Source organism: Urocitellus parryii, unplaced genomic scaffold (assembly GCF_045843805.1).
Source record: "Urocitellus parryii isolate mUroPar1 unplaced genomic scaffold, mUroPar1.hap1 Scaffold_692, whole genome shotgun sequence".
NCBI lineage: Eukaryota > Metazoa > Chordata > Mammalia > Rodentia > Sciuridae > Urocitellus > Urocitellus parryii.
In genome coordinates this window covers 1-25,538 of record NW_027554131.1, presented here as the reverse complement: position 1 = coordinate 25,538, position 25,538 = coordinate 1, and the positions used below count along the sequence as shown (strand labels likewise).

Here is a 25,538-nt window from a genome sequence, read left to right as displayed (position 1 = left end):
AAAATGTGAAGATATTGCTAGTGATTTTTCTTCTCCATAGAACCATCGATTCCTTTAATTCTTATGATTTAGTTCTGCCATAAGCATTATGAATAAAATATATCCTCCATTGCTGAAAAACACTGCTAACTAAAGAACAAGGTGAGAAACCATCATAATCAATGCAAAGATGACATTGCCTTCAATTTCTGACACCAAACCAGATTTGATGAATCCACAAACACATAAATATATAAACTACTGCAGTGCAGTTCTAATCTTGGAAAGCTGCAGTAAACTCATTGTACAAAACTATAACATTCATGCATGAGGAGAAGAAGGAGCTGTATTGATTACTGCTGTCTTGCCCCTGGCTTGAGTTGGCAAGAAACAGGTTCTCAACAACCATTTTCTGTGTTCAATAATTCACATTTTTATTTTATTGGTTTGAATTTTTATCTTTATTTTTGATTGATTATGTGAAATTTATGCATATGGTAATAAAGCAAGCCTAAGGTGTTCTCAACTTTAAATAATTATGATTCAAATTTCTCTTGAGTCATTAAAAATAGAGAAAGAAACCCTTCAAACAATAAAACCATTATTTGAATACTTAAAAGGGTTAGGTAAATGGCCAAAAATAATTTAAGTGGCAAATAGCAAAGTTGGACCTTTAAAAGTTAATCTAGTGTTCAAAAGTCTTGGATCCTTAAGTTTCCCACTCTTACAACAGCTTCAGTACAAATATTGTACAGCTTCAGTACAAATATTTCTGTGTTGCTACCCATTGTACCCTCAATAGGGAGGCAGGGAATTTCCTCCCTCCCTGTCTCCGTCCCTCCCTCCCTCCCTCCCTTCTGTATATATTGAGTACAAAGTACAGTCTAGAAACTATGATAGAAACAAACACTGACTATGCACCCATCCTCAAGGTATTTATATCTCAGTGGTGTAAACAGACATTCATACAACTAATTTCATTATTATATAATAAGTGATATTATTGAGAGAAGCATAGATTGTTATGGCGACAAACCACAAAAGGAAATTAATCCCACTTAGAAGTCCAGTAAAACTTAAAAAATGATGAAATTTTGCTCTAGACTTTGACATTTGTGTAACATTTCACCAGATGGAACAGTGGGTTAACACCTTGGGTCACAGAAATTATCACCTAGCTAATTACATATGCATGGATGAGTGTGATGTATCTGGAGAAAAGAGACAGATACATCAGAAGCATTGTGTGCAGGTGCACAGGGAAAAATGCTGGCAGGACATGAATCTATAAAAATAGTAGAATAGACTCAGTTCATAGAAAACCTGTTTACCATGGTAAAAATACTGGACTGTATTTTGGAGATTACTGTGAGTCACTGAGGAGTCAGATATTTTGGAGTCAAGAAGGCCAGGTGACACTGCTATCATGGAATAAAACTTGCCTAGGATTTTAACATGACAAACTGGAATCTAAGACTATTTCCTATTGTGACTATGCTCACTTCCATTATCTTGGGGAGTAAAGGATTGATAAATTTAGCACCACCACAAAAAATTCAATGAAAGCAGGTTTGACTTAGCTTTACTTATCAAGTTTGTATACATACACACACATACACACACACACACACACTATAAAACATAATTTAAGAACTTTATTTTCCTGGTCATATTGTAAACTAAGCCCATTTTGACACTAATATTAGGAAAAAACAGAAACTGTACTCAAAGTCTTTAATGGACAGTATAAGAAAAAAAATCTGAAAATATAATATTTCATTTTTAATAGTTTTAAAGTTTTTAAATAATATTAACAACAGAGCTATATATGTTTGAGGATGTCAGCCATTATTAGTTCTTGCTATTTAGACTTACATTGGAAGAGACTCTGTATGCAGGAGAGCATTGGTAAATCCTGTTAGACTTCTCTATGTTGTTGGGACATGGCTTGGTGGCATGCCTTTTTCCCCGCCCATCAGACCTGCTAGCCATGGCACAGATATTATTGGTGCTATTTTGGTCCTTAAAAAGTGGATAGCAGGCATGAGATACCAGTCTATGAGAAATAAGCAAAAAACAAAGGTAGTATTTAGGGAAATGCCATAATATTCTGTCTATGTTCAATTTTGCTTAACTAAACATTCATAAATTTTGCTGGTTAACTACATGCATAATTTTAAAAATATCAACTGACTCCAACATAGCAGCTCAATGACACTGCATTGCTCTCTACCCCTGTATTATTTCTTTATTATTATTTTTGAAATTTTATTTCAATCCATTTTTAATAAATAATTCTATCTTCAATATAGGATTACCTGAGGATGAAAAGTAGCCATTAATAAAGCTGGTGGTAATATTAAAATATAGATTATAATTATGTATAATAATGTATAAGAGTCTAATTAGATATAAAAAGACAATCACTTTGGTTATTTACAGAAAAATTATGTACATTTAAGGGTTTTTTTAATGATTTGTTGATATTTTATGTAAGTTACAGATACTATCTTTCATAAGACTTTAATGATTATATGTCTGTAGTTCATGATACTTGGGGGAAATAGTATAACAATTATATAACATTTAAAGTAGAAACTTATGAGATAAACACAATGCACAAAAAATTTTTTTAAATATTTTGATTTCTGATTTTGAAAGTAAACTTAGCAAAGTGCAAATTATTTGATTCCAAATATAATATAATCCTATTGAATACAAAGGTGGATAATAAGGGAACTGAAACTACATAATTGATTTTATATATATTTAGTGCTGAAATGACCGTTAAAAAATCCACTAAAATTGGTTCAAAAAAATGTGACAGTGTCCAACAGAGTATGAAAATCTCAGCAAGAAACATGATGAAAACAAAGCATAAAATATGCCACATTTACATTGATATTAAATGCTGAGTGGTATAGACTGAATTGTGTGAATCTAAAATTCACATGTTGGAGTTGTAAGGCCCTTTGAGACATAATTAATTCAAATGAGAGCCTAAGTGTGGGACCCTCATAGATGGGATTCTGTGCCCTTAGAAGAAAAAGGAAATAACCAGAGCTCTTTCACCACCAGGTGAGGACACTTCAAGAAGGTAAACACCTGCAAGCCAGGAAGAGAATCTCTGCCTCCTACTGAATAATCCAGCACTTTGACCTTGGACCTTGCAGTCTTTGAGACAAAATAATCCCTGTTTAAGTCACCCAGACTCTGACATGTGGTTATGAGGGCACAAGCAGACTAATACAATGAGATTTAATTTGATATCAATAATAATTTATATTTTGAAACTCCCGAAAATCTTTTATCTTTATCATAGCATAAAACAGAAGCCAGTCAAACTCTACTATACCAGGAAAATTTCAGCCCAAGCTGCCCATTCAAATCACCATTTTATTAGGCAAATTACATGAAAAAAAATGTTAACAATTTAATGCTACCTATCAATATCTGACACTTTCCCTCTTTCATAACATTTAACTGTTGTATGACAAGTTAAGGCCACTGACTGGATGATGAAAAATGGGAGTCACTCCGCATTCTACTAGTTGTCAGGTGCAGTCCTTAGCCAAATAATCAGCTCTGAAGCAGATCAGCTCTCCAGTAGCCACATGGTGCTGTACTGGTGTCAGCTGTGAGAGTAAGGATTTGCAACCTGAGAATTTTCACCAACTAGGATGAACACAGTAATGGCACTGATGAGCTGAAGCAACTCTAAGTTACTTTTTTTGTGTTATTCTTCTGAGATTTTTAATATAATTTTTCCTCGAATTTTATCTCTATTCATTGACCTAGCTAACTAAAAGGCACAATTGAGGAATCAGCAACATTGATTACTGCATTCCCTCTGAAGGAACTCACTGGAACCACTTGGTGCAGAACAGCAAGAAGAAAATGCTTGTTTGAGTCGTCAAAAGAAAAATTTATGTTAATTTAGATAAAAATATACACATTCTTTAATAACTATTTCCAATGACTTCTTATCTCAGAAAATACCACATACAGTATATATAGAAAAGTAAAATTTATTTGTATTTATATATGTGTGTGTGTCATACTTTTAGATTTTTCTTCTTTTTTGTGTTTTGTAAAAATAAAAAAAAAAGAAATCTCAAAACATTTTCCTTATTGTCACTTGAGACAACATTCATAAAAATCCTAGAAACACGTGTTGGGCAGCTATTTACCCACGTTTTCTCAGGTACCACCAGGCCCTATCAATGCTTCCACTGTTGCATCCATGACGGTTCTTAGGACCGCAAGAGATCAAATTCTGAGGGGACAGATTGGCTGTGTATCGACCCTTAGACTGAATTGCTATTCGGTCAGCTGCCACACCTGTTTCAAATAGAATACTGATTAATACTCAAATGGTACACAACATGATGCTTCTAGTAATTCACATATCCTTTTCTGTTGGAACCTTAGTTTTCAAAATTGTACATTATTTGAGATTAAGAACCAATGTCATTTATAGATCTATGTATTTCAGTCAGTTCAACAACAACATAATTTCAGTCATGATGTTTGTATTCTATTGATATTACTCCTTTAACTTAGGAAACTGAAAGCTTTGCTAACTTGTTCCTTTCATGTTCTGTATACTTTTGAACCTGTCATTAAGGAATCTGTCAAGTGCCAGTTTTCTTGAGGCCAATATGTTACTTATACTTCTATCTCTGACATGGTATCTTGCATGTAATTATGGTTAAATACATTTTTAAATGAATGTAAGTAAATTGGAGAAATTAAGAAAATGGATTGTAAAAATATTAACTGAAAATTCACCCATGTTAATTTGATATATTGGAGTAAACTGAATCCTTTCTTTTTAAATTGATATCTAATTTAACTACCCAGGAGAACATACTTCAGCTAATTCAAACTATTATAAATTTATCTAATACCTTAAAGCTACATAGCACACTTTTATGCTTGTAATATGTTGAAAATAATTATCTTAATCTTATTTCAGTAAACATAGACATCACTTTTATATACAAAGTGAGTATGTTTTTAGCTAAATATACTTAAAACTATCATTAACTGTTATAATTAATTAATATTACTAGTCAGTGACACACAATGATATAGTTACAGTAATTATGTAGATTATATATAATACTACATTGTTGGGACCTCTGCTGACCACCGAAGTGCAATTGCTGGGGAAAGAAATCCCCAGTCTTATGATTCTGATTTTGTGATTCTCCATGTATGTGACAGTTAGAGCTTGAGAAATGGCTTCCATGTACGTGCCTGAACGGCCCCAAGATATGGCTTCCGCAAACACAAAGAATAACTCCCCAGCAATGGGACACACATACCTAATGGGGTACTGTTTCTGTAACTAGGGTAACGGGGCTCTGTTTCTGTAACTGGGGTGCCTAGGCTACCCCTATCGGGGGGACTCTCCGATCTCTGATTGGCCCTTACCTTTGCCCCCACCTCCCTTCTCCTCTCTCTATATAAGTCCTCTCCCTCCACAATAAACTGAGTTTCTGCGCCATCTCGGCGACTCAACTCCGGGCTCGGTGTGATTTTTGCCAGGCCACGCTGGGTCGGGACACTTACCCTCTCGCTCAGCCTGGAGACACTCACTAGCTGGTCTAGTGATTCTCCTCAACCTCTGTCAGAGGGCGGTCCGACACTACATATACTTAGTGATATGTATTATACAATTTATAATACAGTTTTAACTATTATTAATATCATGGCTATTAATTAATGTTACTAGTTATATTGAGAAACACAGTGATCATTTATGATTGACTATTCTGTTTAAAAAATTCCTTGGCATTGTAGTAGCCATAAGTTCATTCCCTCCCTCAATACACTTATTGAGCACTACTAGGTCAAAAGCATGGTAGCCTTAAAAATTACAATGAGCAAGAATTAAAAAAATATATAATTCTGCCTTCATAGAATAATAGACTAGAAAAACTAACCTACTAGTAGCAGAAATCTACATGTCATCATTCTGAACATGATTTCATGATATTGTAAATGATGCGACCATGAAAAAATTAGGGTGAGTAGTATTTTAAAAACAGATTTTTTGTTGTTGGATAACTATAACAGTATCATTTTTGATGTTTACTATCAGGCTAACCCTTACTCACTTTTAGTTAAAGCCAACAGATAGCTTTTTTTCTTTTTTTTTTTTTTTTTTTTTGTATTCATTCTTTTTCTCAGGGGAAGTCAATTTTCTTCCCATCAGAATTATGTGTGGGGGCTGGGATTGTGGCTCAGCGGTAGAGTGCTCTCCTAGCACAGGCGTGACCCAGGTTCAATTCTCAGCACCACATAAAAATAAAAAAGGCATTGTGTTGTGTCCATCTACAAAATAAATAAATAAATAAATAAATAAATAAATAAATAAATAAATAAATAAAGATTCTCTCTCTCTCTTTCTAAAAAAAAATTATGTGTGCACTGGAACCCCTCAAAATACTCATTTAAGTTTTTTTCTAAAATAATTCATTTTAAATAATGCATTTACAAAAGTGTCTCTGTATATGAATTTTATGTAACTACAGCATGTGTACCTTTCCATAGTGCAAGTGCTAATACAGTTTATATGCTTAATAAGTATTAAATCTATAACCTCCACTTCCTTCTCAATTTCTGTCTATTGAGGATGCTAGGATACATTTCATTAGGAGTAAATGGCACTATACTAATATTTCTGAAATCCTCAAGGGAATAATTCCTTGTATCATAAAAGAAAATAGAAATCCTTTGATGCTTTGACATTCACTGCAAGGATTCAGAGTCGAATGTAAATTTTTAAATATTAGTGAAATTTAATTTGTTCAAAGTACACTTTCATGGTGTCAATAGTAGTCGTGTCTCCTGTTTTGGCTCTAGGTGAGTCACCTAACCTACTGGGCTCTCTTTATAAGATGTGAGGATTGAAAAGGAGGACCTCTAAAATTTCCTTAAGCCCCATCAGTCTAGATTTCCACTAAAAGGTAAGTGTGTTAAATCATAATGTTATGCAATATGTTGCTCTATGTTATATAGACATTTCTGGATCTCACTGAAAGTTTCATCCAAATTTACCTGAAATGCTTGAAAAAGGTCAGGAAATTTAAGAATAACTCAGTTTAGTCTATTGTTTTCTGCTCTCTTTTTGAAAATTTTATTGAATGTTACCTCTGAGACACACTATTATTTTCCCTGTTTGTTTTATTCTGTCTCCAAATTTACTCTGTGGCACATATAACTCCCACCATTCCAACACCTTTACCTCTTCAGCTTCTGTCAAATGCTTGAATTTTATTTGGTTACATAACTTTTTCTATATATGTACATACTTTGAGTTTTTCTTCTATTCCATGTTGTAGCTTTTAGTTTCTCTTTAAAATATTTATCTTATTTCAACTTCTACCTCCGGATACAATTTTCTGTATATCTTTAGAACTTAGTTCATTTTTTTTAAAATTTAACACACACATACAAATATAATAGATCCAATTTACCATACGTACTACATGAAATACAAAACAGAGTCCTCTGAAACCACAAAATAATTTCAAATAGTCTTTGTGGGAACTATTTGAATTAGGTGGGAGGACAATCTAGACTTGGCTCTGTGCTAAGGCTATCTGTGAAGCTGTGACCTAGAGATACCAAGACAGCCTCCAAATCAGCCTAGCAAGTCTCTCTCAGTTTTCACTGCTAATAACTTTCCTTAAATGTCCAGAAATACTAATCTAGCTTAAATTTAAGGCAAAGTTGTTATATATCACCTTGGAGGTGTAAGTCATTAACCACATGAATATAAGTGGGCAAATGATGTAAATGATTAAATCTTCCCCAACCCATCTGAAACAGGTCTTAGAAAAGTCCGTAACTTGGTAAATACAAACAATAGAGCTCCAGAGAGCATTTACACAGGAGGTCTGGGCAGCAATGTTAAATTAACAGATGCAGCCTTTCCAGAGGTGAGCGTGGCCAACACTCCAGTTCTGCTAAGGGCATCTCTGGAGTAACTCACTGATACCATGAAGCAATGACATATAGACAAAGATGTCAGCCTACTTCACAGCTCGCTGCTCCAAGAGCCTATGCATTTACTTTGTAATGTTTTCAGTGCTTTAAATTGTTTTTGAGCACTCTTTTGAAATTATCTCTAAAGCCTAGAACTCAAGATCTTTGATAGTGTCCAGTTCTCATCATGTCAATTTTTTTTTTGAATTGCTGAAATACAATCTGTACTTTTTTGAGGATAATTTTGGACATAAAATCTTAGGGTGAGCCTGAGTAACTTATTTAGTGGACTTATGAACTTCTATTAAAGTAGCTATAAAAGAAGCATTCTTTACATTTTTGGATCAACATTAATATAAAACTGTAAGTTAATTTTATGTAAACATCAGTTATATCACTTTAGAGTCAGAATTATTTTTATTTCAGATGAGACAAAACATATTTGATAATTTAATTCTAAGCTTTACTTCAGAATAGTCTAATAGCTAAATATATATATGTATATATGCACATTTATACATACATATATGGTGAACTTACTAAAAAATATGTAATAATTATGTGAGGGTGTGTATATTCATGTCAGGAGTACAGATAATTCTATGGGTGCAGAGGAACCTTAATACTCTTCTTATTATCTGGCTTTAACTCTCAAAAATTGAACAAATTCTGGCAACTTTACTTTGTTAAACTTTGAATTCGTTCTGTATCTAAAATTAGATGTTAATGATCAATTTTTAGACTAAAACTTATATTCCTCAGATAGTTTTCTCTTGCCAGAGTATGGTTTTATTTTAATTGACCATATGTTAATATTTAAATATTTTAATTTAAAAACCTTTTTAATTACCCTCTTAGGCTCTAGAGTGAAAAGGGAGTTTATGAGGAAGTAATTAAAATGACTATTACTTGCGGTGGAAAATGCCCAGGATGCAGCACAATTTTTTTGATCCAATGGCCCATGAGTCCATCCAGGCCACTTATAAGAAGCAATAAAAAACTCTGGAAGATCTGTCTTGGCAGGTAAAGAAGCCTAGAGTAAAGAAAGTCAGATAAATCAGATTTTCTCAAATGTATCCCAACAGCCTTTATAAGAAGATATCATGCCTTTTAATAAAGCTTATAATTGTCTTTCGATTTTCTTGTATATTCAAGTTTCTGAATAAAGTATAATTATATAGAATTTTTACTTCACTCTGTGTTTAAAAATGGCAATTCAGTGTGTGGAATTATAATACAAAATCACAAGAACAATACATAGAATGTTTTTTCTGAGTTACCATGCAGTGCAAAATTTCAGCCACAGTTTCTGTCATCTTGAATCAGAGTTTGTTCATCCATGTGAAAGACCACATGAGGTTATTTAAATTTGTCCTCATAAAGAATGTTTTCTTTTCTGTCTCTCCCATTTTGGAGAGTAAGTGTGATTCTGAGGTGAAATTGGCTTTGAGATGATGCACTTATAGCAACTACCTATTAACACACTTGGAGCCCAAGGAACACATCAATTCTACACCAGTTATTGGGAAACTAAACCAAAATGAACTGGTTGATGTGTATTAAATTTTTGGAGATTAAAAAGTGTGTAATACCAAATGTGCAAAAAGTCCACATTAAAAGCCTGAGTCAATCTTTATTGTTGTCTTTCCAAGACTGCACATTAAATGTTATGAAATTTTTTTTGTTTATATCTCAAACAAAATCTGTAGCACCATACCATATTCTCTTCTAAACTGTACTAGAGAGTGATGACTTTCACTTCCCAAAAAATCAGAAATCAAACCAAATGAGGATTTGTTTATTAAATTTTCTTCTTAGGTTACATGTCCACACCCATACACACACACGTGCTTGCTCATAAATTTTTGAGAGTATTTTAAAATTTTTCAAAGTCTTTTAATATTCATTATTTTTTAAAATATTCTTAGCCGCCCTGTGTGGCATAATTAGAGCAAATATTGTTGACTCTTTTTTGTGGATAAGGTAACTGATTTCTGAAAGCTAAGCCATGCTAAGGACTCTAAGCTAAATAAGATTTACTCCTGGGACTATATCCAGGTTTTAGAGTTCTTAAAATCATTCTCCATTTCTATAATTTTTCTACTTTATCAGAAATACAGAGATATACTACCTTGTAGCAGAAGTAAAATGTCTGTAAAAGATAAAATTTTACCTGTTTAAAAATTTTCTGATTATAAATTGAACAAGTGAAGCTACTGATCTGATATCTTCCAAGGAATTATTTCTGACAAGTACATAATAGCTTCTAAGTCTAAAGCCAGGAAGATTTAGAATTTACATATCTCTTTAAAAGGTATCCATCCAAAATAATTTATAAATTTGAACATTAACAGGAGCACTCAGTTTTGATTTAGAGAACTATTACCACCTGATAAGAAAGTTATTAAATCTTGCATCCATTAATAAAAACACTGCTACTTAGATAATGGAATAAAGTGCCAAGAACATCATCGGATCACAGTACAGTCCCTGCATGATAACTTAAAGAGTAGTTTTATAAAAAGAAACGTGACTTGGGATTCTAATGCCATTAGATGGACGATAACATAGAACTTCAAAGTTGGAGGAGAACAAATTTATTGCTCTGAGTAGAGTAGTTTCAGAGATAAAAACTCTGTCTCCAAGGTATCTTTCTAAATGGGGTAGAAATACACATACCTTCACATTTTTTTTTATTATCAACCAATCAGTGTGCATTTAGGCATTTATCATGAAGTTGCCTCAAGTTTCCAGAAAAATAAGTGGAGCGTCAGTTATTATTTTATTACTTTAGAATTCCAATTTAATAACACCTAGGATATATCCCTTCTGCTCTGCTGAAGCAATAAAGATATAACTATTACTCTATACACATTTCAGTGGCATTAAGTTCTTCAGAATGTGACTTCCACAAAGACTACCACAGTGCTTTGCACATGGGAGACAATCAATCTGATAATAATAATAGGATATATATATCAGGTAAATTTCATCTCTTAAAAATGTATTTTCCCTGAAGGCACTTTAAGTTAAATTATTATATCAGCATGCATTTGTTGCTTTTATGATTTATTCCTTAAAAATAAAAAGTATGACTGGGTAATCCTTCTTAATAAAATAAGGCATAGAGAAACAACACTCAAAATGACATTTTTATTGAAAACATATTTATGAATCCACTAATCCAGATGAATTCATAAAGTTCATATATTGAATTTTTAAAGATTTTTACTAATCATTTAATATTGCGTTTTCTAAAAATAAGCCTCTGGCACTTAAGTGGATCAGGCACATATTATCTTGAGATTCTTTTTCTTTCATGATATCAGATAATCTAATATACTAAATGCAGAGAACATTTTATATTTCATTATTCCATACATATTGTAATCCTCTAAAAAATAAGATTGCTTTTATAACTCACAAATTAAGGTAAGCCTTACAAAATAACAACTTTTAGGAACTGGTAATAGAACTCTGGTTTCAATGAATGATAGATTTTTTTTAAAGTTTACACAATTTGTATTTTTGTCAAATGATAATTTAATAAAGGAAAAGAATCAAAAGAACCATCTAAGAGTGAAAGAAATTCCAAAATTGGTGTTTCAAATAAAATATCAATTTAATTTTAAGTACAATTTCCACTCTTCCATGTGAGAAATTTTAATTCTTTATATTGTCACGTTGAAAAAAGTTCAATCATAATTTAATTATATTTTCAAGTATGTATTAGCCAAATTTGTGGTTAAACTTAATGTTTACTTTTCTTTAATGTTTTTATTTAAAAATTAGAATTTAAAGATCTTATGGACAAATATGAGAATTAAGCACAGTGATAAACAATCTCCAATAACTCCCACATCTTATTAAAGTAAAATCTCTGAAGGAGTAATGAGAATGCAATCAGAGAGCAGCTTGAGACAAACTGATCAATTTTATCAACCACCTCAGAATATACTCTGTACATCCTTACTGTTGAGCCTACACCTATACACAATCCATTATGTGGATTGCCCCCTCCAGCTCTAATTGTACTTTTGTCCCACTTTTATTGGATAATCAGAGACATCTGAGACTCAAATAAAGCAACAGAAAATATAATTCTGTTGTGATTGCAGTCTGAGGTCAGTGGCTATGAATATCAAGAATTTTTTTTTCTAAACTATTTGATATTAAGAAAGAAAGGGCTAATTTTCTGGTTGCTAGTGGCTAAATGAAACTCTCATCTTCAATGATATTTGCCTTCATGCCTTAACATTTAAAGACTTATCCTTTGATATTTCTCTGGTTTCTAAATATAGAGTAATTTTCAATGATCTTGTAAATATCAATACTCAGTGATTGTTCTATGGCAGGTCCTAGCCCCTCTTCTAAAGACAGCAAAATGACTGTTTCCCACACCTCTCTGCTATTATTACCATTTTCAGGCTTATGAAAAAGCCATAAAAAGTTTCTTTAAGAGACGACTGGCTCTTGACTTTCACTGTTTTTTTCTGGATATTTTGATTTTTGTTACTGGCAGGAATTTGGGCAGTAGAGATGGACATGGAGCAATTTTGTTGAACCCTCATATGACCTTGGAAATAAAGGCCCTGTGCAATGGAGCAAAAAGAAGAAAGAAGTCTGGATATTCAGCCCCATTGTACGATTCCATTGTAGGACAACCCACTTCTAGATTTGCTAGTGAGACATCAATGTCTGCATTGTTTACGTCACTGTCACTTTCAGTTTCTGTGCCTCACAGCTAAGCCCAGTCATGACCAAAACAGCACACAGAATTATTAAAGCTACTAGGGTAATGCCATCTTTCATTGACCCCATCACATGATCAAATGTTAAGAAAGCATTCCAATTTCAGAGGTGTTAAAAAGTGAAGAACGCATATATCTGAAAATGGATGAGCCACATTTCCTAAAATGAGTTTCTTAGAACACTAGCCCTGAGGGATTTTAACAGGTAATTAAAAATGAAGAAGCTGATTAATCAAACAGTTCTAAGGAACAATTGTTTTTGAAAATTAAATAGATATTTGTCTTCTCTGCAATGTGGTTTTACAAAATGCCAAATTATGTGAGGCTCTAAAAAGTGAAAATAATGTTCATGATTTTTTCCAATACAAAATACTTTATTTCTTTTCACTTCCTATCATTTATATTATGAAGCGGATCAAAGCCTCAAGTGTTTTGTGTAATAGACTTTGGGAAGAAACAGTATATATGGAAAAGACAGACCCAGGTATGGGAAAGCCAGAGTAGGTAACTGTTAAATCAACACACGAGATCACCTCAGGAATCTACTTTTTATCAGCCCAAGGTATTTGTTCATACAGACGAAAAAATAAATTTTCACATTTATTTTTGAAGATTTGTCCTGCAGTGATCAATTTAGTCCCACTGCGTTGGTCAAGTCGTGTTCAATTATATCACAGTGCTACTCATCTGACTGTGACTAGTATAGAAAGACAAAACTGAAAGCTGGAAAACCGATTTGAGACACAAGACAATCATTCTGCCACAAGAGCAGGTGAACAAGGAGTGAAGTGGCATGTGTCTTTTCTAAAGGTTATGAAGGGTTTGGGGTTCCACTCTGAGAAGGGGGGTAACAGAAAAGAGACTGGAGAGACATAAGTAAATGTTTTGATGATACAGACATAAGTAAATGTTTTGATGATTTTTTAATTTTAAAATCCTTAATTCCATGTCAGTTAAAATAACTGTCATCCTCCTCTGTCCTTGGCTTTTCTCTCAACTACATGAGAAGATTATGAGGTGAGCTAAGTGAACATATATGTAAACAAGGACTCTATCAAATCTGCCCATGTCCTCCACCAATGCCACTGACTGTATTTTGGAACTCTGAGCCCATATGCCTTATATGCATGTATGTGGGAGCCAAAGATCAATTTTATGGGAAAATATGGTTATTTTTGTCCAATGTTATGTAAAATACATAATTACAGAACTGTATTTTTTACTTTTGTAGTCAATGTTTTGGTTTCTATAGAGGCTTCTATTTACACAGGGTCCATATTCTTGGAGTTAAGTTGAAGATATTCATTTGGTCAGTTATTCATAATTAAAATTTGTTTTCAATAACCTAGGATTAGTCAAAACCTAAACTTGGAAAGATTTGACTTTTCCAAAGGTATTTCTCAAGTCTTAGTACTTGCCATCATTGAAATATTTCATAGAGGTAAGGAAAAAATAAATAAATTTCTCCTATTTTAACTAATTACTAGAGAAATAAATCCAATTAATCAACTATGTGTTATCTAGGTAATGATAAATTATCCAAATGATTTAATGATTTTAAAAAAAATTTCTCACCTAAAAATTGGTGGTGATTTTTAAAGTTTATAATAGCTATATATTATATAAATATTGTATATTTATTTATAAAGTTATTTAATCTTAATTTCTAACAAACCACAGAAAAATTATAACATGTTTCTTTATTAATTTATCCAACTAAACTCATTCATACTGAGTGACTGAGAAAACATGTTTTGCTAGTTAACTTAAAAAAATTATAATATTTTTACCTACACCAGTCACATGACATAGTATAGGTCTATAGGCTTAAAATATCATGCTAGTCTTAATTTTTAATCATTCCACCTTAGATATAATACCTAATTATTCTTTCTGAGGAGTTAGCAATAATAATAAAAAACCCTATTATATTTTTTAAACTGAGCCACATATAAAAGTAACCTTTTAATTTCCACATTTCTGGGTGAAAATAGTCTTTTTTCATTCAAAATATTTTCAATATTTATAATGAAATACAACACAGGGAGGCTTTTCAGAGCTATATTCCAAATTCAAAAGTACTTGTTTGCTAGTCTGAAAAACAATCATATGCAGAGTTGATTTGATTTGATCTGAGAGCATAACAGAAAAATTTTCAGGTTCATCAGAAATATGTAATCTCCATCAGAACCAATGAATCAATGCCTACACTTCTCTATATGAAATAAAATGCTACAAATGATGAAGGTTTGGATACTTAAATTCTGGAAGAATTGACCTGTTTCAGAATCCTATTTTTCTCTAGAAGTTAATAATACAAGGGAGAGAAACAATGCTTATTTCTAAACAATGCCTAACTGTATCCTAAGTACTTTGATAAGCACTGCTCACCCAGAATTTCATGGAACTCATACAACCCTAAGAGCTAGGTAATACCACAGTCCCCATTTTATGAAGGAAGAGAGAGGCAACAAGTGGAGCAGCCAGAATGAGAACCAAGCATACTGGCTGCACTGAATACACTGTCTCTAAGGAGCTTTGTTTTTGCAGTGCTGAGGCTCAAACCCAGTGCCTCACACATGATAGAGGAGGACAAGTTTATTTTGGCTCATGGTTTCAGAGGTTCAATCTATCCAATGACTTCATAGCTCCAGGTGGAAGATGAGACAGAACATCATGGGAAAAGGGTATGGTGGATGACAGCAGCTCAGGACATGGCAAACAAGAAGCAAAGAGAGAAAGCTCTGTTCACCAGGGACAGAGTATAAACACCATAGAAATGTCCTCAGTGACCTACTTCCTCCAGCTGTACCCTACCTGTCTATTAATTAATAGTTATCAGCCATTTAATCCACATCAGTAGATTAGTCCATTGATTAGGGTACAACTCTCATAATCTAATCATCTTACCTCTGAACATTCTTGCATTGTCTCACAGATGAGCTTTTGGAGGATACCTCATATCTAAACCAAACAATTATCATCCAGAAAGGCCTCTCCAAAGTCTCCGAATTACCTTGTCATATTTCTGGGGATTTATTTTATTTGACCAGTTATTAGGACAACTCCATCACTCAGAAACAGTCCATAAGCCACCATGCCCTAGAAATAAGAAGCTGTTTTCTTGCCTCACATCATTAGCAGTTAATGGAACTCCCCAGAGGCCAGGAATTTCCTTATTGCTTTCCTGGAATTACTTGGCAACCATATGCATTAATTTATACCACTAACAATTTTAAATTTTCTTAAAGTATTAATCATTAAGAATTTTCACTTATATATCAACACAGAACCTTTTAGCAAATAAATCCCTAGGAGCCAATAAATGATTTAGAATTAGATTTTTTTCTGCTACAATGAATGGCAACTTGAGAAAGAAATATACTTCATTTCTCTAGACTATAAATCCTTCCAAGCTACAAAAATTAAAATTTAGAAGGGAAATGTTATGAATAATACTGAGGAAACTCCTAAATAAATGTTTAGTCCAACATGGCCCTCAAAACAAAGAAAGTGGAAGAACAGAACTTATAATGGGTAAGTATTTTCTTTAACAATGCTGCTTCTTTTTTTCCCAGATGGGGACAAAAAAGAGAAAATAAAACTGTTATAATAAAAATGACTCTTTTCAACTGATCTTTTAATTAGGTCACTAAAAGATCATGAATCTGAACTATTACGCCAAAGATTTTATCTTACTGATTGTAGCAAAGGTCCAAAAATATCTTTAAACTGATCATTTCAGAAAATTATCTCTGGTTAGAGGTGAAAAGGCTTTTTTTTTTCTTTTTTCTTTTGCTGCTTTGAATCTGAATCGGCCAAAGCTAACTGACTCTACTGGAATGCTAAGGACTATTTTGGGGAACAGATCCTTGTAGATGTCCTGGATCTGCAATTTAATTCTGTGATGGCTCTTAGCCTCTCTGACTATCATTGTGACTTAACCTCTCTACATCTTAATTTGCTTGTCTTTAAAATGTGGGTAATGATAGTACTGATGACATCAAGTGGCTAAGGAAATTAAATGAGATAAAGAATAAAAGAGCTTAACACACCACTCAGTAAAAGTCAGTTATTATTATCTTCTTTGAGATTAATTATAATTTAACAGATCTTGCTACTAGAATTTGAATTAGAACAATAATTCAGGTGATCAAAGCTCTGTAAATTCAGTGAAATTAAGTTCAGGTGAAATGTTTAATGAGTCACAAGTGGGTTTACAACTCATCCAGCTGCAAACAAAAACCCTGCTGTCTCCAGATGCTGAGAGCATCTAGGCAGCCAGAGCCTGATTTCTTCATTGCAGACTAGAGAAGTTGCACTCAGTGGCCTGAAGTCCCACCCGCCCTGGGCATCAGTGACAGCATTGCATAGAATCAACATCTCAACTAGAAAGTACATGTAATGGGTAACACCACACACTGGGGTGGAGAGCTGCAGCTCTCTGAGTGAGAAGTTTACCTAGAGAAATAGAAATTTCTTTATGCAGCTTCTCCATTAGCAGATAATAATACATCTTACAAAGGAAAACAAAAACCAATACAAAGAACAAAGCGTAAGTCTATTGGACACTCAGGCAATTTTACAAAGAAGTTTTCCAGGTCACTCTGAAAAAGTGAAGGTATTTTCTTAATGGAAATTTTGAAGATTTTGAAGATTTTGTTAATCATCGTAACAAGCATGTTTAAAGTTGCCAGCATTTATTTCAATCTTATATGATACTGAGTAGTCCAACAGGCATCAAAACAGAGTTTAGATAAACTCACAGAATAACTCTGTAGTTAAAAATAAAATAAGAGTGAGGACTTGAGAAAGCACTGACAAGCTGAACAACCTGTCATAAAAAAATATGCTTTTCTGTGAAACTATAGGCAACCCCCCTTCATTATTAAAGGACATTATGTGTAATTGAACTTTCAAAGTTCACATGAGACTTTTGTATGATAAAACAACCATTTTGGGAAAATATTTTCAAATTGATATAAAGAAATTGTATTTTTGTAACTTCAAAGGCTTACAACTCAATATTTTAGTTACTTTGAATTGCTTTGGACATACATATGAAATACCCCTATGCAAACACATGCACAAATGTGAATCAGGAAAAGCACTTACTGTCATCTCATTCATGCTCAGAAGCATGGGGCTGGGTGGCAAGGTGCCAAGGCGAAATTTGAAACCTTCTTCTAAAGTCATTCCCCAGAATTGGCTGTAGTTCTGCGCTGTCCATCTGCCTTACAAACGAAAATATATACACACATACACTCAAATGCACTTGCTGATTAAGTAGGTATCTGTTTTCTTTATAATTTAGATTTGAAAAGAAATTTGCTAATAAAAAGAAGTGCCATGAAAAATTGCAAGCAAAATGGTTGCTTTTTTAAAAAAATTACATCTGTGATAATTAATTAGATGTTGAAATGGTCTACCTTTTGTTAAATGAGTTAATTTGTGTAAAGTCCTTAATACTATTAATTACTACTAATAATATAAAATAAACTGATGTGAAGTTTGGTAACAAAACGTAGATTTCTTTCTAGATATATGTTGTGTTCTTAGAAAAAATAAATGTACTGTTTCCAAATTTAATATTGACATTTGAAAGCAAAATTTCTTTAAAAGATGACAGTAGATGAAAAATGAGAAAGTTAAAAGTAATTTATTCATTGCCTATTTGAATCATTTACAACTCAAGGGCAAGATAGTTTTACTACTTAAGTCAAGTATAAATTTTATCCTGTTTTGTTTATAATCAAAATTATGTACAATGTGATAGGTTCTTACAAATGATTATAAATGCCACTCAAGTTTTAATAATGTGCCTGGCAAGTTAATGCTCTTCTTTCATAAGGCCCATTAAGTCATAAATTTTAAACCACCTTATAGCTATGATTTTAAAGTAAAATCTTCTTCCACCTAAGGAATTTCAATAAGAAAACCCCTGAATATATTAGATACTGTGGAATTATTTGAGAGACTAACAGGATCCACCTTGGAAAAAATTGTGAAATCAGTAAAGTATGTTTTCATTGTCCTACACTAACAGCTTGCAGGTATCAGGCCAGAGACATCTGTGGGTCACTTCATTAAGCACTCAATTGAGTGAGTAGGAATAAGCATTTTAAAAAATAAGATAAAAATAGAAGGCAGCTGGAGAGGTAGCTCAATGGCAGAGCTCTCAGTGGTAGAACACTGGCCTAACATACACAAGGCCCTGAATTCAATCCCCAGGGCCACAAAAACTAAATAAATATAGGAAAATAATAGGAAATATTAGATCTCATTAAAAATAGGGAGGAGCTGGGTGCAATGGTGCATGCCTGTAACACTGGGGGTTGGGGAGGCTGAGGCAGGAGGATTTCAAGTTCAAAGCCAGCCTCAGCAAAAAGCAAGGCTTTTTATGCTAAGCAACTCAGTGAGACTCTGTCTCTAAATTAAAAAAAAAAATAGGGCTGAGTATATGGCTCAGTAGTTGGGTGGCCCTGAGTTCAATCCCCAGTGCCCCCCACAAAAAGGGAGGAACCCTACTTTACGAACCTATTTTTAAGAACCGTTTTATGTTCCTGTATGTGTATGTATACTAGATCACAAAATAAAATGTGTGTTTTACTGTGATATAGTTTCAAAAAACTGTTAAAGGCCCTATTAACCTGCATTGTTCTCCTTGATCTGGACTTATCACTTTTCCTTAATCCAATTTAGCTTTTATAGAACCTTCTTAACTTATCTGTCATCTCATCTGGTAAATACCAGAAACACAAAAATGAAAAACTTTCTCTACCCTCGAGGTGCTCGTACCCTGACAAAGACTAGAAAGAAAGAAATGATTTCAATATGGCAACTTCATTAGCAGTAGGTCAAAATGTGATCAGAACAGAGGATTCAAACATAACTCTGCCTGAAGGAGTTGGCACATTTTCATAGAAAGTGAATTTAATGCTTAGCCTGGAAGGATGAGAATGAATTTGGAGGCCAAATGTGAAGAAAAGCGAACATTTATTCTAAACAGAGGTAACTCTTGAGCAAAGCATGAAGATTTGGAATTAGTTTGCACACATAGGGAGTGGCAGATAAGTTAAATGATGAGAGGGGATGGGGGGGGTGGCTAGAAAGGGTATAAAAGGTGTGGTAGTGAAAAACCTTTACATCTAGACAGTCATTCATGCTAAGAATAATTGTTTTTCAGAAGGAATGAAATGAAAGATTTTTAAGAACAAAAGTGGCAGAATCAAGGCTTTATTTTGGAAAGATAGCTATGAAAATATGAAGAATAGACTGGAATTTAGTCAAACTGAACACAGAAAGACAATCAGGTCATTTCAAACGATATGTGATAAGGAAATGCACTAAAATGTTGTATGTGGGAATTAGTAGGATGTGGTGACATAGTTTAAAAAAAAAAAAAGGTGAGGGGGAATTGAGCTAACCTCAAATATTTTGGTTGGCCAGATGGAGGCAGATGACAGTCACCAAGGATAGGTCAAGGTTGATCCCTTCAGTTTGGCATATGTTGATTTTGAGAAACATATGCAAAATCTAGGCCAAATTGTCCTCTATACTAGATTTTGAAGTCATTAAAAAAAAAATCAAGTTTAGACACTTGACAGATTCAAAATGGCCACAAATTATTTGTAGCTTTCTCCATCAAGAGAGAATCTACTTGCCTAGTCTTTAGATGTGGATTGGCCTACTCACTTGCTTTGCCCAAAGAAAGCAATGGAATTGATGTTGTGTAGCTGTCAAGCTTAAGCTTCAAGACAGAGCTTGCACAGATTCCATCCACACCCTGTTGGAACAATGCCCTCATGTGATGAAGCCAAAGCAAGCCAGCTGGAGACAGATGGCAACCAGCACCAGCAGGCAAAAACAGAAGTAAGGCCATCTTTGAGAGTTCAGCCTCAATTCCCAAAGAAGTCAATAGATATATGAGCAAGCCCAGAAGAGACCAGCAAGAGCCTCAGTTGAGTCCATTCCAAATTACTGACATGAACAAATGAAAAGCTTGTGGCTTTTAAAGTGCTAAGTTCCAGAAGGGTTTCGTGCATGGAGCAAATAACAAAAACAGTTGTGGGTCTCCCTTTATTCTACTAATTTGCAGATTATGATTTGTGCCATTGATTTGGTCCTACATTCTGCCCTATCATTAGAAATCCTTTTACAAGAGCTTGACATGTTGGCGCCTCAGCTAAATTAACTGCTCCAAGACAGAAATTATTGCATCCTCATCAATACCACAAATGAACACATTTTATTAATGTTAATTGATTGTCTTGAAAAATAATGCAGGGACTAAATAAGCACTGATAGACATTATGTGGAATCAATAAAGGCTGGAATCTAAAATACTGCCTAGATTCGGGAAAGAAATATTTTAAAGCAAAGGTTTATATTTGTTTATAAGTTATTTTAAAAAGCACTAATAAATATTGAATAATATAATATAATAATATTTTTTCACACAAAACCAATTTGAGCTTCCTGAATAGAGAATAACAAACAGCAGAAAATTAGAACTTTCTTTTAAATATAAGAAATTTTCCACTTTTGTTTCCCAGTGAATGATTTTACTTTTATTCCTTTTCTTCATATCTTGTTTCTTTTAACTTTTTCTTTTTGGTCTGTGCATGTTTCCTTTTCCTCAAATATCCTTCCCTTATTACTCTTTTTAAGTCATGTACTCTTTGGAAATCATTGAGACCCTGTCTCTCACTAAAATACAAAATAGGGCTTGGGATGTGGCTCAGTGATTAAGTACCCCTGAGTTCAATCTCTGGTACCAAACACGAAACAAAACAAAAACAAAAACAAAACAAAACAAAAAACCTTAAAACATGCTCAAAATAAACAAATAATGGGGAAAAATGTTCCTTCTCCCAAGGAAGGCAACATTCCCAATAAATTCTCAACTTCTGTGCTCCTAATTATACTTTTTTTCTACTGTGGATTCTTATGTACTCTATAACAATGGGCTTATCTACCACAGTTTCTTGGAAGCATGTGCTAGTTACGTCCAGCATTTAAATCCTCTTAGGAACCTTTTCAATTCATTTGTCAAGACCATGTTCCTTGAAAATTTATATGTCACCTAGCCACAGAAAACCGTAATTGGTTTTTCCTAGAAATACTTAACAGTAATCAAGTTATCACCTAAAATATTAACCACAAACACAGAGAAGAATGGAGAATGAATTTTTAAATGTTAATATCAACAAAAGTGACTTTCTGTATTTTGTCTTCCAGGAAAATACTTTGGGCACATTGAACTTCAGTGTCCCCATTGTGCTGGGAAACAAAGTGTTTTACGTGTAGAAGAGAATGAGATATCTATTTTTAAAAACAAACATCTCAGAATGACTTCACTTTTATAGCAGCTGGACAATGGATCTTTTTATATGAAGCCTTGTACAGAGTGTGGAAGATGTTATCAAGGGATGCATAGAAATATATAGAGATTTGATCAATGGTAGTGGAGAAATTTTGAGACAGGTATTGGCCAGCCTATCCCTCTCTCAGTTCTGTATTGTGCTGGTGCCTACATCTTCATTCTCTCTATGTAAGTGGTGAAGCCACCTAATTTTTAATCTATGGAAGAGCATCAAACAATTTTTCCGATGATTAAGTGTAAGTCATTCCTATCTTTATATTACTAGCAAAGTGGTTCAGTCTGTCTTTTGAATGAGCTATAAGTGAATTGGCTAAATATCAGTCACTTTAGAGAGACTGTCTAAATTAACTTGTTATTTGAGGTATCATCCAGATAGAATACTGTCCTATGAAGGTTGTGTCCTATCTAGGATAGCTGAGCACAGGATTAGCTTGGTGATACAGCAGCAGAAAGAAAATGATGAGTGTGATAAATCAATATTGCCAATATTCTAATTTTGCCTATATACTTATTCAGTGTAATACTTCCTCTACTCCCCACACCCACACCATGACACTTCTCTTTCCTAAATGATTCAATACTAGATTGTACCATTCTTTTTTATTTGTTAATTTTAATTTAATTATTTATTATTCACCTTTTGCATTCTAAGTGTACACACCTTTTATCTCCACTCCCAATTTCCCCACTCTTTCTTTTGAATAATGACCATTTTTAGGAGTAAGTAAAAAAATTGTTTGAGATATGAGGAGTAATTAGGAGGGCCAAGAAACTGGTAATGCAAGATTCAGCTCACCCATAGTCTCCTTTATTGACATGTTCAATTAACTCTGGACGAACCAGGCACGTGTGCTGGGAACATCTCCACTGCTGTCCTGAGCATGTGCTATAAAGATACAAGAATTACAAATGTGGCCTGGCCTTTATAGAGTACGTTTCAGAATTAACATCAAGAGTTGTACATTGTAAAGATATAAAACATAATTTCATGATTAATGTTAACCATATGGCTGTTTGATTATTGGCTAAATACATCATAAAACAGGTATTAGCAACCACTCAATGGGCTCTTAACCTCTGCTTCAGCAAATAATAAATGATATGGCAACATAGATACTAAAGTTTTAAAACAGGATCATTTGGCAAGTAGATTTGATTTCCTTGTATGGAGAAATTTTCTCTATAGTCTAAGCCTTTTAAAGTAGCATGTTTTTCTATATAGTCATGCTAAAAACACAGCTTGTCTGTAGTATATTAAAATCTGAAGTATATTAAAATTTTTGTTGTTAAGATGCATACCTAATGCAAAACTGCTGTATGATCAAGGCTCATTATCAAAAACAAAACATCAAGCTCAGGTATTAAAAGATACATGCATGATTATATTTTCAACATTCAATAAATAGGCCTATAAAATTTACAAGTGTATGATGCCTTATGGAATATGACTTTGTGTATACATACTTAATTTTGTCTATTTGTATTTAAATGTATGTTTTGTTTCAAAAAATCTTCCTTTTATTTGAAGAAAAAAATACATAGACAGTACAATTCTGTTCTGTGTCACTTAAATTCATTACCAGGAGTTGCAATTTTCCTTAATTACTGATCCTTCTTCATAATGTTGACCATCTCTGAAGCAACCTGTCAATGTAACATGTAAACAAATTAAAATTCTAATCTGGATAAAGTGCATTAGCATTACAATTAATGTAAGACTGTGGTTAGTTTTTCAAACATGAGAAAGCATTTAGTGCCAATCTAATCCACATCTTGTTCATGTCAAGGTTGATAAATCAAATTCTTCTGGCCTTGTTTATCTTTAAACTGCGTATTATGTTCAACAGAGAGGATTTATAAAGCATGAAAACTCAATTAACAAGGAATTAATCACTAACTATGCTGCAAAAATAATGTGTTTAAATAGGTAAGCAATATAAATATTTGAGTGCAACTATTTGAATCAGTTTATACTACTTATTTAAAAATTTATTCAAGTCTCATAATTGAGTATAATTAATTAAATATGACTAGAGCAAGTAATTAGTAGTGTGGCCCAAAATACAAAAAAAAAAAAATTCATCGAATTTACCTTACAAAGATAAATTCTATTTTTTTCGTCTTCAGGATTTGGATCAGGAGAAAAATTTATGAAATCAGTAAGACTGTAGCCATTTGTCTTCAAAGTCCAAATATTTCTTAAATATTAACTGAAATTAATTGATAACTGTTTTATATAATTGAATATTCAAGAGACCTATGGTGAATCATCATCATATGAAAACTGAATAAATTGCTGTGAAACTAGTACCCCAGTTACAAGTTAAATAATTTTTGAAAATATTATTTGATGAATTATAAAAAGAAACTTTAAAAAACAGTTGTTTTTAACAAAAACATGTAATCTACGTACCATATAAATAATCCCTGACTTATTTATAACATCATAGTGAAAAGTAAGTGCTTCAAAAATTCTCCAAGGGAACTATGCCACGAGTCACATCACTAGTCCAATTTTGTATTTTTTTTTTTTAGAGACAAGGTTTCACAGACTAGTGCCTTGATTTTTAAAAAATATTTTTTTAAAATTAAAAAAAATTAGTTGTAGATGAACACAATATCTTTATTTTATTTATTTTTTTATGTGGTGCTGAGGATTGAACCCAGTGCCTCATGCATGTGAAGCAAGGGCTCAGCCACTGAGCTACAACCCCAGGTCAGTGCCTTGATTTTTCTGAGGCTGGTTTTGAACTCCCAATCTTCTCACCTCAGCATCCTGAGCCTACATCTCCTGGCTCCTTTGATTTTTTTTTTCAAAAAATTTTTCATGGGAAACTTTTTACAACTTCTCCCTGCTTAGCTCATATTACATTTCACCTTTTAATATTCTGCTTAGTGAATCTAAGCCTTTAATATTTGCATCTGTTGGCCCTTTCCCATTGAGTTTGATATTCCACAATCATGAAGAAAGAGAGAGACCACATTTCTTAATGCAGCAAACTCAGGTGATGGGAAAGAATTAGCTTGCATTCAAGTTTAAAATTTTAATTGCTACACAGTAGCAATAAATTAGATATTTTTAATAACTGGCACCATGTATATGGAGACTCTAGAAGTTTTTACTACCTAGAAGCAATAAAGAATTTTAGAACAATCGAAGTTTGGGTGTAAATCTAAGGGATGAACTTCCCTAACTATTTGTAAAGGAGAATGGGGCCAAAACCAGAAGATTTTTAATCATAACCTCATGAATCTTTGAGTATTAGGCATACTGGTTGCAAAGATAAAGGGAACCAAAATTACAAAAGTCGTAAGGGAAGAAGACTGTCCCTTCTCTGACTTGTACTCTAGGTAATAACGTGGAAGTCAAAAGAAGTCCACCATGAGGTCTGCCCCACATCATTAGCACTAAATCTAGTGTAAAC

General features: G+C 33.2%; 1 protein-coding gene across 1 annotated transcript in view; it reads right to left on the bottom strand.

Moving 5' to 3' along the window:
• LOC144252937 (tubulointerstitial nephritis antigen-like) overlaps nucleotides 1-23,757 on the bottom strand; it is a gene marked incomplete at its 5' end in the record, with an annotated part of 65,023 nt that extends 41,266 nt beyond the window's left edge. Inside the window, 7 exons of the mRNA XM_077794959.1 lie at nucleotides 773-817; nucleotides 1,851-2,035; nucleotides 4,170-4,320; nucleotides 8,887-9,010; nucleotides 17,844-17,958; nucleotides 22,910-22,999; nucleotides 23,694-23,757. Coding sequence (XP_077651085.1) covers nucleotides 773-817; nucleotides 1,851-2,035; nucleotides 4,170-4,320; nucleotides 8,887-9,010; nucleotides 17,844-17,958; nucleotides 22,910-22,999; nucleotides 23,694-23,757 — 774 coding nt within the window. The remainder of the gene's footprint in view (nucleotides 1-772; nucleotides 818-1,850; nucleotides 2,036-4,169; nucleotides 4,321-8,886; nucleotides 9,011-17,843; nucleotides 17,959-22,909; nucleotides 23,000-23,693) is intronic.
• Between the last annotated feature and the right edge of the window lie 1,781 nt (nucleotides 23,758-25,538).